At 60.7% G+C, this 15,611-nt stretch overlaps 1 protein-coding gene across 2 annotated transcripts; it reads left to right on the forward strand.

The window, feature by feature from the left end:
- The first annotated feature begins 1,208 nt into the window (after positions 1–1,208).
- Positions 1,209–15,000, forward strand: FSCN2 (fascin actin-bundling protein 2, retinal). 2 transcript variants are annotated; one of them, XM_033182606.1, is made up of 5 exons: positions 1,209–4,035; positions 8,849–9,005; positions 14,006–14,127; positions 14,490–14,657; positions 14,747–15,000. In XM_033182606.1, exons 1-5 carry the CDS (start codon positions 3,210–3,212, stop codon positions 14,950–14,952), a joined length of 1,479 nt encoding a protein of 492 aa, XP_033038497.1. In that variant the 5' UTR covers positions 1,209–3,209; the 3' UTR covers positions 14,953–15,000. The 2 variants fall into 2 exon arrangements, with proteins under 2 accessions (XP_033038497.1, XP_033038498.1); XM_033182607.1 differs by having other exon boundaries at positions 14,006–14,123; positions 14,402–14,657; positions 14,747–14,994.
- Positions 15,001–15,611: the final 611 nt, after the last annotated feature.

Genomic DNA, 15,611 nt, shown 5'->3' on the forward strand with positions numbered 1-15,611 from the left:
GCTACTCAGAGGCTGAGGCAGGAGAATCGCTTGAACCCGGGAGGCAGAGCTTGCAGTGAGCTGAGATCTGGCCACTGCACTCCAGCCTGGGCGACAGAGCAAGACTCGGTCTCAAAAACAAAACAAAAAAAAGGCTGTGCCCAGTGGTTCACAGCTGTAATCCCAGCACTTTGGGAGGCTGAGGAGGCCAGATCATGAGGTCAGGAGTTCGAGACCAGTCTGGCCAACATAATGAAACCCCCGTCTCTACTAAAAAATACAAAATATTAGCCGGGTATGGTGGTGGGCGCCTGTAATCCCAGCAACTTGGGAGGCCGAGGCAGGATAATCGCATGAACCCGGGAGGCAGAGGTTGCAGTGAGCCAAGATTCCACCATTGCACTCCAGCCTGGGTGACAGTGTGAGACTCTATCTGAAAATAATACTAATAATACAGAACCAGACTCCCCACGTCCAACAATCTCAGGCACTTATTAAGTACCTGCTGTGTGCCAGAAACCTTGCTGGGGATCCAGAGGAAACAATCCCAGCAGGTGGCTGGGCAAGAATCTGGGGTCCTGAGGTGGAGGCAGGAGGGGCTGGAATCCTTGCCAATGGCCTCCCTCCAAGGAAGCCCGGCCCAGGCACCCACCCTTTAGTCGCCCTTCCCTGGGTTCCTGAGAGTCCCCCTTAGCTCACACACCTGGGTCAGTTCCAGGCAGCCCCACCCAAGGTGGAGCTGTGGGGCCCCAGAACTCAGGAGCCGCCATCATTCCTGGCTCTGCCACTGAGAGGCTGCCCAGAGCCAGGCCCACTTAGCGCCTGGCGGCCAGTGGGCACTTCCCACTGGGCACCCGATGCCTAAGCACCCTGCCAGCCCAGGCAGCGTTAATGAGGCCGTCATGCCAATCAGAGGGACAGGCCGCCTGGGCTCCTTCACAGCCTGGCTGGGCGTTGGGGAGTGGAGGTGGAGCCAGTGTCTGTGTCTGAGGCGGGGGGACCATGGGCACAGCTGCCCCTCCGGCGTCCCCCACGACTCACAGACCAACTGAGCTGTGCCCTCAAAATCCAATGGGAGGCTGGGCACAGTGGCTATGCCTGTAATCCCAACACTTTCAGAGGCCGAGGCGGGCAGATCACTTGAACTCAGGAGTTCGAGACCAGCCTGGGCAACATAGCGAAACCCCATCTCTACTAAAAATACAAACATTAGCTGGGCCTGGTGGCAAGTGCCTGTAGTCCCAGCTACTTGGGAGGCTGAGGCAGGAGGATTGCTTGAGCTCTAAGGTAGCAGTGAGCCAAGATTGTGCCACTGGACTCCAGTTTGGGCAAAGAGCGAGGCCTTGTTTCAAGAAAAAAAATTTTTAAAAAGATCCAATGGGAAATTGAAGTGCAGGCAGCACCCCAGCTTGTGCCCCTAATCCAGACACTTCCCTGGCATCGGTACTAGGCCTGGGTCTTCAGTTCCCTTGAAACTGTGGGAGAGCGTGTGTGGGCATCGTCTCTGGCGAGGGGATGTAACCCCAGACTGCGTCTTCCTAGGATGGTGCCTGGCACATGACCTGGTTTCGCACACAGTTGGTGCCTCATAAAAGCGTGTGAATCACAGAGGCGGATGAGGCCAGTGCACAGGGAGAGGGAAGACCAGGCCCTGGCATCGTGGTGTGCACCGTGCCCTAGGGGGTATTTGAATGTGGGAGTCTCTCTGCCCCCACCCAGGTCCTGAGCATGGGGACAGTGAGGACAGGTTCCTTTTACTCCCGTGTTTGCAGGTGCCTGGCACGGCTGCTATCCAGGGCTTACAGGACAGAGGAGGAGTCCCTGAGTCTGTGCACACTCTGCCACCATGGCCCCGCCCATCTCTGGGGCCCACAGGTGCTCAGCCCAGGCCCCTTGCTTTTGGCCAGACTCCTGCCATACGGGGACCCCCATGATAGCCATTCAGGAGATGGGGGACCCAGGAGGCCAGGGGATTGACTCCAGGCCATGCCCGGAAGTGCCCTGCGGCCCCTGTTCCCACTCCCCAGGGAGATCAGAGGGTCACATGCTGTTATGAGGAAGAGGACACCGGGTTGGCCCTGGCCCAAGGTGGGCAGCTCTGGTTTCACTACTTGGCTCTGAGCCCCTGAGGCAGGTGTGGGCGTCAGGCATGGTGAGCAGGGCCCAGTGCCCCTCAGGCTCTGGGGAAGGGGTGCAGCTAGGTGGCCCAGAGCAGGGAGGTGCTGGGGACAGGTGTGACCACTTCCAGTCTCTCCCAGCCTGCTGGCTTTCATCCTCTCCCAGATTCCAAGGGTCACCACTGGGAGCATGGGGTGGACAGCGTCCCACCAGCCTCCTGGATCCACATCCGTAAAGACTCCAAAGTGAAGTGAGGCTGGCTTCACTCCAGCTCACAGCAGAGGAAGGGGCAGCCTCAGGAGCCAGCGACTTGCTCAGAGTGCACAGGAGTGTGCTGGGGCCAGGCCAGACTGGGGCCTCTGACCCTGACCCTTGCCTGCAGGGCTGCACGGCCACTGTGTTCCACCCTCCAGTGTGGGCAGCGGTCCAGTGCGCGTCATTCTGGGGCCTGAGCAGCGTGGCCAGAGGCTGGCCTGGGGTAGAGATGACCTGGCTGTAGGTTGTGGGTGGGGTCCTTGCTGTGCTCCTGGCAGCAGGAATCAGAGAAGCAGTAACTGGATCCGGCTGAGGGCCTGGTGGCCACCGAGGGTACACGCGGCGATCGGGTTGCAGCCAAGCCGTGAGCGGTCCACCGGCAGCTTCTACATCGGAAAGGGCTGGCCCAGGCTGGGAGCCCACACGGGGTTGGAGGAGGTGGGCAGGAACGAGAGAGGCCGAAAGGTGCAGGGCCATGAAGAGGGGCGCTGGGCCTACGCTGTGAGGAAACGGGTCAACCCTGCCCTCCAGCCCTGCGGGCCCTCAGGCTCTGGACTCTGTGCAATCCAGGAGTGGCTGAAATCCAAGCTCAGAGTAGTGAAAAGTACGGCTCCTAAGCTGCACGTCTCTGATCCGCTCTCCCCGCCCGCCCTCTGCTGCCCTCGGGCCCTCTAAGAGCTTCCCAGGCTGCTGCCGCAGGTCAGAGGCGGGTCAGAGCACACAGGGGGTCCATGACGCCGGCTGGGTCTGGGGGCTGTGGGCCAGCTGAGCCGACCTGGGGTTCTGGGGGACCACGGGGGCCGTGAGCACTCAGAGGGAGCGTCCCAGGCCCCTCCGGGGACCCGGCCAGCCTGAAGATGCCGACCAACGGCCTGCACCAGGTGCTGAGGATCCAGTTTGGCCTCGTCAACGACACTGACCGCTACCTGACAGCCGAGGGCTTCGGATTCAAGGTCAATGCCTCGGCGCCCAGCCTCAAGAGGAAGCAGACCTGGGTGCTGGAGCCCGACCCTGGACAAGGGTCGGCTGTGCTGCTCCGCAGCAGCCACCTGGGCCGCTACCTGTCAGCAGAAGAGGACGGGCGCGTGGCCTGCCAGGCAGAGCAGCCGGGCCGTGACTGCCGCTTCCTGGTCCTGCCACAGCCAGATGGGCGCTGGGCGCTGCAGTCAGAGCCGCATGGCCGCTTCTTCGGAGGCACCGAGGACCAGCTGTCCTGCTTTGCCACAGCCATCTCCCCGGCCGAGCTGTGGACCGTGCACCTGGCCATCCACCCGCAGGCCCACCTGCTGAGCGTGAGCCGGCGGCGCTACGTGCACCTGTGCCCGCGGGAGGACGAGATGGCTGCGGACGGTGACAAGCCCTGGGGCGTGGACGCCCTCCTCACCCTCATCTTCCAGAGCCGACGGTACTGCCTCAAGTCCTGTGACAGCCGCTACCTGCGCAGCGACGGCCGCCTGGTCTGGGAGCCGGAGCCCCGGGCCTGCTACACACTGGAGTTCAAGGCGGGCAAGCTGGCCTTCAAGGACTGCGACGGCCGCTACCTGGCACCCGTGGGGCCTGCTGGCACCCTCAAGGCCGGCCGAAACACGCGGCCCAGCAAGGACGAGCTCTTCGACCTGGAGGAGAGTCACCCTCAGGTGGTGCTAGTGGCTGCCAACCACCGCTACGTCTCTGTGCGGCAAGGTAAGGAGGGCACAGGTGGTGACCTCCTGAGGGGTGCTGGGACCCCCCCTGCTTCGGGAAAGAGGCCGTGGGAGTCTCACGGGGAGTGGCATCGTGTCTATGTGTTCACGTTTGTTCTGGGCTGGGGGTCCATGTGGGACATGTGTGGCCACTCAGGGTCGGGTGGGTGGGCCTCCGGCCATGCCCAGAGGACCCCCACTGAGGGGCGGTGGCTTCAAGGTCAGAGGCAAGGGTTGCCCGCCTTTCTCAGCATAGCTGGAGAATGTCTCAGCCAAGCCCTGGGCAGCTGCAGAGTCTGAGACTGGAGAGGTGTGGGCCAGGTGATGGGCAGTGCCCGGCAGGGGCAGGAGGTCTGACCTGGTGCCATGAGGGGCATGTGGGCAGGAGGCTGTGGGGGGCCCATATTTCCCCTTCTCTTCCTCCACCCCATTTTCCGGACTTTATTTATTCTTTGAGAGGGAGTCTTGCTCTGTCGCCCAGGCTGGAGCACAGTGGCGTGATCTTGGCTCACTGCAAGCTTCGCCTCCCGGGTTCATGCCATTCTCCTATCTCAGTCTCCCAAGGAGCTGGGACTACAGGTGCCCGGCACTACGCTCAGCTAATTTTTTTGTATTTTTTAGTAGAGACGGGGTTTCACCATGTTAGCTAGGATGATCCTGATCTCCTGACCTAGTGATCCACCCTCCTTGGCCTCCCAAAGTGCTGGGATTGTAGGCGTGAGCCACCGCGCCCGGCCGCATTTTCTGGACTTTAAAGGAAGTTAGGGAAGGGCCCAGGGCAGGGCAGGGAGCCCAGGGTAGGGCGGGGATAGCACTACCATGTGCCTGACCAGTGGAGCCTCATGTCCTCAGGAGTTGGGGGGCTTAAGGTCAACTCCAGTGCTGGAGGACACAGTGGGCAGGCGGCCTCACCCGGGGCCTGGGCTCCTGGTGGGGAGGCACCTCCCTGCCCCAGTGGGGTGTGGCCTGGCTCTCCCCAGTTCCTGGGTCACCAGTTGCCTCCCTGCGTGACTCCCTCCACCGCCTATGGGGTGAACCCCAGCAGTTCCTCCTTCCCCACCAGCTGAGCTCTGAGGCAAACGCCCTGGCCTGGGCAGTCACTACCCACCTGGGCTCCTGGCTCCATGCACCCCAGAGTGGATCTGAGGTAGTCTGAAGAGGCAAGGTGGGGAGAGCCGGGTGCCTGGAGCTCCTCCTCCCAACTCGGGTCTCTCCAGACCAGCATCAGCTGGGCAAGGAGAGCTCCCCTATCTCCTGGCAGCTCCCAGGTGCCCACCAAGCCCCTGCCCTGATGGATGTCCAGGCCCTCTGGGCACATGGATACTCTGGGGCCAGATGGCAGAGGCCCCACCCTGCACACTGAGAGGGAAGCCCGGCCATGGCTATGGGGTCCTGCACCTGCAGTCAGCGTCCTCAGGCCTGTCCCAGCAGTGACAGGGCCCTAGGAGTGAGGGTTCAACTGTGGATGCATGGTCATGGCCCTTCCTTCCCATCACAGCCCACAGTCCAGCTGCAATGCCTGCTGGCCTGGGCCTAGGCCCGGGCATGTGGCAATCCTTAGGAGGTTAAAGGGGGTAAGTGGGACAGTGGTAGTGAGAATGCTTCCTCCAGGGAGCCAAAAACACTGGACCTTTAGGTATTTGTAAGTGGACAGCTTGGGAAGCAGACTCAAAGCGGCAGCCATGGCAGTGGCCATGGCATTGGTGGTGTGATGTGGATGGTGGCATGGAGGTGGAGGTGAGGGTGGTGGTGACAGTGTGGTGGCAGCGGCGATGATGATGGTGATGGTGATAATGGTGATGGTGGTGATGATGGTGATGGTGATGGTGGTGGTGGTGATGGTGGTGGTGGTGATGATGGTGATGTTCATGATGGTGATGGTGGTGATGATGGGGATGGTGGTGATGATGGTAATGATGGTGATGGTGGTGATGATGGGGGTGGTGGTGATGGTGATGGTGGTGGTGGTGGTGGTGATGATGGTGATGGTAATGATGGTGATGGTGATGATGATGATGGTGATGGAGGTGATGGTGATGATGAAGGTGATGGTGATGATGGTAATGGTGATGATGGTGATGGTGGTGGTGGTGATGGTGGTAATGGTGATGATGGTGATGGTAATGGTGATGATGGTGGTGATGGTGATTATGATGGTGATGGTGGTGATGATGGTGATGGTGGTGGTGATGGTAATGATGGTGATGGTGGTGATGATGGGGACGGTGGTGATGATGGTAATGATGGTGATGGAGGTGACAGTGATGACGATGATGGTGATGAAGGTGATGGTGATGATGGTGATGTGATGGTGGTGGTGATGGTGGTAATGGTGATGATGGTGGTGATGGTGATTATGATGGTGATGGTAATGATGATGGTGGTGATGGTGATGGTGGTGATGATGGTAATGGTGATGATGGTGATGGTGGTGATGATGGTGATGGTGATGATGGTGATGGTGGTGATGATGAAGGTGATGGTGGTGATGATGGTAATGGTGATGGTGATGGTGATGGAGGGGTGCTGATAGTAAGACTGGTGGAGGGATGGGGACTGTATGGACCATTTTTCAGTCTCTTGATCCTCAACCACCCTGCATCTGATCCCATCGTCCCTTTCAGGGAGAATCCCCTACTCAAGACCGGCTCCCATCTCCCACTTTAGAAGCAGGAAGCAGCAGCCACTCACCTCCCTGCCTTCAACAGGGCCAAGGGTGAGGACCTGGCTACCAGGTGTTTCAGGCTCTGGATTGGTGGCCAGTGCTGTGGGGAGTGGGACATGGCATCTCAGTCCTGGGGCATGGAACCCCCCAGCTTCCAAGGCAGCTGCAGCTTGGGAGGTGCCATAGTGTCACCCCCACCCGGCCTCTGTGGAGCGGCCACATGGCAGGCCCTTCATCGAGGCATCTCCCTGGCTGGGCGGCCCCTAAGCCTCTCTTCCCCCTGGGAGGGGAGTGAGCACCCAGGCTTGCATGTATCCCTGCCATCAGCCAGAGCCTGCTCATTTCTGCCGGCAGACAGCATGGCAGGCAGTGTCTGATGCTGCCAGTAACAGAAAACTGGCCACAGGCTGGCTCCAGCAGTGACATAATCATCTGAAACGGGAGTCCAGAGCCCTGGGCATGGTGGGTTCCCAGACAGCCACCATCACCTGCTCAGCAGCTTCCCTGGGGTCCTCCGTTCTTACCTCTTTGCTGAACCACTCTCCTGGGTCAGCTCTGACCTCAGTCTGACGCCCTCACAGTCATAATGTGGCTGCTGGTGTTCCAGGCCTCACATCCAGGCAGGACCAAGTCCAGAGGAAGAGGCACTGGCTCTGCTTGTGTCTTCTGAGGAGTAAGAAAACTTCTCCCCTAAGTCCTAGCAGACACTTCTTCATGCTCACTGGCCAGAACTGAGTCCCCCAGCTGCTCAACTAGCCCCTCTGGAGTTGGGTAAAACCAGTGTTGCCCAGGCCAATGCCAACTGCACTCCTCTCCTATTTTGAGGTCATTTCTCTAGAAGCAGATGGCTGAATGAGGCAGCCCCAGACAGCATTCTGTCTGAAGGAGGTGTGGGGGCAACACTAGGGACACCAAAGTGCTGGCCCGGGAGGCGCGGTGGCGGGGGCAGCCCTGCGATGCTATGGCTTTACCCCTACTCTTCCTTCAGTGCCCGCAGGGACGGCGTTCCCACGCCCCTCATGGGCCCCTCCTCCTGAAGGGTCCTGCTACCCCCGGGCACCATGTCAGTGTTGCCTTCCACTGGGCCCAGACAGCTGCTCTTAGCTCAGTATTTACCAGGATCTAGAGCTGGTGGCAGTGGGGATGCTGTCACGAATGCTCGGCCACAGTGCAGGGGACATGCTGGGCGCTCCTCTGCATCTGATCAGTGGTGAGTGTGAGGGAGACCCCAGCCTGGGGTGTGAGGGGCAGCTTTGGGGCTGGCAGAAGGGAACAGGTCACAAGCTCTCTGGCACAGTCATAGCCTGGTGCCCTCTCCCCTGGGGACAGAGTGGGATGGGATCTGGCCCCACCCTCAGGCCCTGTGAGGCTCTGCCCACCACTCCCTCCCAGTCCCCAGCTGGACAGGCCACCAGAGTCCCTGGGCCTCGTGGGGGGGCTCCACAATTTGATACATCACTCCCAGTGGCCAGTTGCCATGGAAACAGGGAGGTGGCTTGTGGGAGGAGCCAGGGACTCAGTTCACAGAAGATCCTGGGGAGGCTCTGGTGTCTGCTGTCCCCATGCTGGGCATGGGTGCCCCTCCATCCCCTCGCAGGAACCTCAGATGGCGCCCAGGGCAGTCTTGTCCTCCCGCAGGGGTCCTGGGAGACCAAGCACAGATGGTTGGGACTTCTGCAGAGGTGACAGGGACCAGCCCCTGCCTGGTGCCTAGGGGTGCCCCCATCACCATCCCCATCCCCACCATCCCCATCGTTAGGTCCTGCCTGTGCCCACCCAGCAGCTTAGGGTGAATTATAAATAGAGGCTGGTGTAAGCCCTAGGTCAAGAGAGCAGGGCAAGGAGATTACCAGCTGATTACTGATTAGCAGAGAGTGGGGGCTGTGCCAAGCAGAAGGGCCTGGCTCCTGGGGGTGTGGAGGGAGGTCACGGCTCCCTTGGGGACAGTGTGCAGGGTCCACAGATGGCACACATGGCCCTGGGGCAGGGTTCCCAGGCTCTCTGAGAGGTGCCTTCCAAATCTTCTCAAGTCGAGGTTTCTGGATGAGACCCCCCCCTCTGGCTTCAGGGGTGCCCCCAAAAGCATGCCCCCATCCCCTGCTCCCTACCCAGGAGAGGCGTGAGGGGCTTCCCCATCTCCTCCCTCCAGGGGTCAACGTCTCAGCCAATCAGGATGATGAACTAGACCATGAGACCTTCCTGATGCAAATTGACCAGGAGACAAAGAAGTGCACCTTCTATTCCAGCACTGGGGGCTACTGGACCCTGGTCACCCATGGGGGCATTCAGGCCACAGCCACACAAGTGTGAGTGCACACATCCCTCCCTCCTCCAACATCCCCGTTACCACCATCACCATCCCCACCATCATTGCCATCCCCATGACCATCATCTCCATCTCTACCATCCCCATCACCATCTCCACCATCCCCATTCCCATCTCCATCTCCACCATCCCCATCCCCATCCCCATCTCCACCATCCCCATCCCCATCCCCATCTCCACCACCATCTCCACCATCCCCATCTCCACCATCGCCATCCCCATCCCCACCCCATCCCCATCCCCATCCCCATCCCCACCATCCCCATCCCCATCCCCATCTCCACCATCCCCATCCCCATCCACCATCTCCACCATCCCCATCCCTACCCCATCTCCACCATCCCCATCCCTATCCCCATCTCCATCTCTACCATCCCCATCCCCATCTCCATCTCCACCATCCCCATCCCCATCTCCATCTCCACCATCCCCATCCCCATCTCCATCTCCACCATCACCATCTCCACCACCCCCATCCCTATCCCCATCTCCATCTCCACCATCACCATCTCGACCATCCCCATCCCCATCCCGATCCCCATCCCCACCATCCCCATCCCCACCACCATCTCCACCATCCCCATCTCCACCATCCCCATCCCTATCCCCATCCCCATCACCATCTCCACCATCCCTATCCCCATCTCCATCTCCACCATCCCCATCCCCATCCCCATCCCCACCATCCCCATCCCCATCTCCATCTCCACCATCACCATCCCCATCTCCATCTCCACCATCACCATCTCCACCATCCCCATCCCCATCCAATCTCCACCATCCCTATCCCCATCCCCATCTCCACCATCCCCATCCCTATCCCCATCCCCATCACCATCTCCCGCATCCCCATCCCCATCCCCCATCCCCATCCCCATCTCCATCTCCACCATCCCCATCCCCATCTCCATCTCTACCATCACCATCTCCACCATCCCCATCCCTATCCCCATCCCCATCTCCACCATCCCCATCCCTATCCCCATCTCCATCTCCACCATCACCATCTCCACCATCCCCATCCCCATCCCCATCCCCATCTCCACCATCCCCATCCCCACCACCATCTCCACCATCCCCATCTCCACCATCCCCATCCCTATCCCCATCCCCATCACCATCTCCACCATCCCTATCCCCATCTCCATCTCACCATCCCTATCCCCATCTCCATCTCCACCATCCCCATCCCCATCCCCATCTCCATCTCCACCATCACCATCTCCACCATCCCCATCTCCATCTCCACCATCCCCATCTCCACCATCCCCATCCCTATCCCCATCCCCATCACCATCTCCACCATCCCCATCCCCATCTCCACCATCCCCATCCCCATCTCCATCTCCACCATCCCCATCCCCATCCCCATCTCCACCATCACCATCTCACCATCCCCATCCCTATCCCCATCCCCATCTCCACCATCCCCATCCCTATCCCCATCTCCATCTCCACCATCACCATCTCCACCATCCCCATCCCCATCCCCATCCCCATCTCCACCATCCCCATCCCTATCCCCATCCCCATCTCCACCATCCCCATCCCTATCCCCACCACCATCTCCACCATCCCCATCTCCACCATCCCCATCCCTATCCCCATCCCCATCACCATCTCCACCATCCCTATCCCCATCTCCATCTCCACCATCCCCATCCCCATCTCCATCTCCACCATCCCCATTCCCATCCCCATCCCCATCCCCATCCCCATCTCCACCATCCCCATCCCTATCCCCATCTCCATCTCCACCATCACCATCTCCACCATCCCCATCCCTATCCCCATCCCCATCACCATCTCCACCATCCCTATCCCCATCTCCACCTCCACCATCCCCATCCCCATCCCCATCTCCATCTCCACCATCCCCATCTCCACCATCCCCATCTCCACCATCCCCATCTCCACCATCCCCATTCCTCTCCCCATCTCCATCTCCACCATCACCATCTCCACCATCCCCATCCCCATCCCCATCCCCATCCCCATCTCCACCATCCCCATCCCTATCCCCATCCCCATCTCCACCATCCCCATCCCTATCCCCACCACCATCTCCACCATCCCCATCTCCACCATCCCCATCCCTATCCCCATCCCCATCACCATCTCACATCCCTATCCCCATGTCCATCTCCACCATCCCCATCCCCATCCCCATCCCCATCTCCATCTCCACCATCCCTATCCCCATCTCCATCTCCACCATCCCCATCCCCATCTCCATCTCCACCATCCCCATCCCCATCCCCATCCCCATCTCCATCTCCACCATCCCTATCCCCATCTCCATCTCCACCATCCCCATCTCCATCTCCACCATCACCATCTCCACCATCCCCATCCCTATCCCCATCCCCATCTCCACCATCCCCATCCCTATCCCCATCCCCATCACCATCTCCACCATCCCCATCCCCATCTCCACCATCCCCATCCCCATCTCCATCTCCACCATCCCCATCCCATCCCCATCCCTATCCCCCCCATCTCCACCATCCCCATCCCTATCCCCATCTCCATCTTCACCATCACCATCTCCACCATCCCCATCCCCATCCCCATCTCCACCATCCCCATCCCTATCCCCATCCCCATCTCCACCATCCCCATCCCTATCCCCACCACCATCTCCACCATCCCCATCTCCACCATCCCCATCCCTATCCCCATCCCCATCACACCCACCATCCCTATCCCCATCCCCATCTCCTCTCCACCATCCCCATCCCCATCCCCATCTCCACCATCCCCATCCCTATCCCCATCCCCATCCCACCATCCCCATCCCTATCCCCACCACCATCTCCACCATCCCCATCTCCACTATCCCCATCCCTATCCCCATCCCCATCACCATCTCCACCATCCCTATCCCCATCTCCATCTCCACCATCCCCATCCCCATCTCCATCTCCACCATCCCCATCCCTATCCCCATCTCCATCTCCACCATCACATCCCACATCCCCATCCCTATCCGCATCCCCATCACCATCTCCACCATCCCTATCCCCATCTCCATCTCCACCATCCCCATCCCCATCCCCATCTCCATCTCCACCATCCCCATCCCCACACAATCTCACCATCCCCATCTCCACCATCCCCATCTCCACCATCCCCATTCCTATCCCCAACTCCATCTCCCCATCACCATCTCCACCATCCCCAACATCCCCATCCCCACCTCCACCATCCCCATCCCTATCCCCATCCCCATCTTCACCATCCCCATCCCTATCCCCACCACATCTCACCATCCCCCCCTATCTCCATCCCCATCACCATCTCCACCATCCCCATCCCCATCTCCATCTCCACCATCCCCATCCCCATCTCCATCTCCACCATCCCCATCCCCATCCCCATCCCCCCTCATCTCCCCACCATCCCTCCCTATCCCCATCTCCATCTCCACATCACCATCTCCACATCCCCTATCCCCCCATCCCCATCACCATCTCCACCATCCCTACCCCATCTCCATCTCCACCATCCCCATCCCCATCTCCAGCTCCACCATCCCCATCCCCACCACCATCTCACCATCCCCATCTCCACCATCCCCATTCCTATCCCCATCTCCATCTCCACCATCACCATCCCCACCCCCCATCCCCATCCCCATCCCCATCCCCACCTCACCATCCCCATCCCTATCCATCCCCATCTCCACCATCCCATCTATCCCCACCACCATCTCCACCATCCCCATCTCCACCATCCCCATCCCCATCCCCATCACCATCTCCACCATCCCCTTCCCCATCTCCATCTCCACCATCCCCATCCCCATCCCCATCTCCATCCCACCACCCCATCCCCCATCCCCATCCCCATCTCCATCTCCTCTCCACATCCCCATCCCTATCCCCATCTCCATCTCCACCATCACCATCTCCACCATCCCCATCCCTATCCCCTCCCCATCCCCATCTCCACCATCCCTATCCCCATCTCCATCTCCACCATCCCCATCCCCATCCCCATCTCCATCTCCACCATCCCCATCCCCACCACCATCTCCACCATCCCCATCTCCACCATCCCCATTCCTATCCCCATCTCCATCTCCACCATCACCATCTCCACCATCCTCATCCCCATCCCCATCTCCACCATCCCCATCCCCATCTCCACCTCCACCATCCCCATCCCCATCCCCATCCCCATCTCCATCTCCACCATCCCCATCCCTATCCCCATCTCTACCATCCCCATCTCCATCTCCACCATCCCCATCTCCACCATCCCCATCCCTATCCCCATCACCACCATCCCCATCCCTATCCCCATCACCATCTCCACCATCCCTATCCCCATCTCCATCTCCACCATCCCCATCCCTATCCCCATCTCCACCTCCACCATCCCCATCCCCATCTCCACCTCCACCATCCCCATCTCCACCATCCCCATCCCTATCCCCATCCCCATCACCATCTCCACCATCCCTATCCCCATCTCCATCTCCACCATCCCTATCCCCATCTCCACCATCACCATCTCCACCATCCCCATCCCTATCGCCATCTCCACCATCCCCATCCCCATCCCCATCCCCATCTCCACCATCCCCATCCCCATCCCCATCCCCATCCCCATCCCCATCTCCATCCCCATCCCCATCCCCATCCCCATCCCCATCTCCATCCCCATCCCCATCTCCATTCCCATCCCCATGCCCATCTTCACCATCCACACTACCATCCCCATCTCCATCCCTATCTGTATCCCCATCACCATTCCCATCACTTCTGCCACCATCACTGCCTTGGCCATGAGGACTGCTGTGGCAGCTCGCTGAGAGGAAAGCCCACTGGGGCCAGGTAGCTCCTGATGGTGGCGGGTGTGTCAGTGGAGGGCAGGCTCCTGTCCCACTCCTGGGAACCTGAGGAGGATAGGGAAGAGATACCCAGCATCCCCATCTCCTGCTGTCCTGAGGAGACCTTTCGCTGCTCCCTCCAGTTCCGCCAACACCATGTTTGAGATGGAGTGGCGCGGCCGGCGGGTGGCACTCAAAGCCAGCAATGGGCGCTACGTGTGCATGAAGAAGAATGGGCAGTTGGCGGCCATCAGCGATTTTGTGGGTGAGCACTCTGCCTGCCAGGGACTGGGGTAGGGGCTGTCTCCACCCAGGGACAGCACCTGCCCAGACACCCCATCTCCACCAAGAGCTGGACCCTCCTTAGCCCGTGGAATGGCTGCTGTCATGGAGTCATACTTGCTAGTCAAGATAACCGTCTTGGCAAGGGAAACAGTTAGGTCCTTATGGGAGTGTCCTTTTCTCCGCTGCCGGGAACCCCCAGGCACCTTGCCAAGGCCGCACATGAGGCAAGGGCAGGCCTGCGCCCCTAAGTCCAGGTGTGGCACTTCCCGGGGGCCCCACCCCTCCCGGCCTGGACAGGGAAGGTGGCGGGAGGGGCAGCGCAGCAGACGCTCTCCCTGCCAGGCAAAGACGAGGAGTTCACCCTCAAGCTCATCAACCGGCCCATCCTGGTGCTGCGCGGCCTGGACGGCTTCGTGTGCCACCGCCGCGGCTCCAACCAGCTGGACACCAACCGCTCCGTCTACGACGTCTTCCACCTGAGCTTCAGCGACGGCGCCTACCAGATCCGAGGTGCGCGGCGGGCCGGGTGGGCACGCGGGAGCGGGGGTCGCAGCGGGCGCTGGGCTGGGCACCGCCGCCAACGCCGTCCCGTCCCCCAGGCCGCGGCGGCGGATTCTGGTACACGGGCAGCCACGGCAGCGTGTGCAGCGACGGCGAACGCCCCGAGGACTTCGTCTTCGAGTTCCGCGAACGCGGCCGCCTGGCCATCCGCGCCCGGAGCGGCAAGTACCTGCGCGGCGGCGCCTCCGGCCTGTTGCGCGCCGACGCCGACGCCCCGGCCGGGACCGCGCTTTGGGAGTACTGAGGCCGCGCCCGGACCAGCCCATCGCGCATTAAACTGTATCTGTCCCGCTTGAGGGTCCTGCAGCTGTAGGGGGAGGACGCCCACAGTTTTCCCCAAACCAGAGCGCGCCCAGAACCTCCCAGTGCCCAGAGACTCGGGTCCAGGAGGTGGCCTTGCCTTGTGGATGGGCAGGGTGACCCGGGCCGGTGGAGGTGGGGCGGAGGGGAGGTCTTGAGGTCGTGGGGAAGATGGGGGCAGGGAGTGGGTGGCAGACTGAGCCTGGGCGGGGCGAGGCCACCAACACCTATCACAGATGACCTCACTGGACACCACCCCTCCCCAACCTAGGTCCTCAACCCTCCCTCCCTAGCTCCTGGCAACCCCTTGCTCTCCCCTGACGTTCAGAGCAAGACACGGGCACAAGCACTGGACAAAGGTCAGAGCCAGAGGCTCCTGCCCGGGGTGGCAGAGGACAGCCCTGGAGCACAGTGGGGATGGGACCGTTAAGGGGTGCAGGCCCGCCTCAGTGGGTGGCTCACCCGGCCCCAGCTCTCCCAGCAACACAGGCCGTGGCCCCACTGAAAAGGCTGGATTTGGAGTGTCACCGGGGGGCCTTGCTCCCTGAGATGTGGCAACCACTGAGGGAGACAAACCCTGACTAGGAGCACCCCACGGACCCC

The sequence above is a fragment of the Trachypithecus francoisi genome, unplaced genomic scaffold, assembly GCF_009764315.1.
Source record: "Trachypithecus francoisi isolate TF-2019V2 unplaced genomic scaffold, Tfra_2.0 Lachesis_group20, whole genome shotgun sequence".
In the NCBI taxonomy this organism is placed as follows: domain Eukaryota; kingdom Metazoa; phylum Chordata; class Mammalia; order Primates; family Cercopithecidae; genus Trachypithecus; species Trachypithecus francoisi.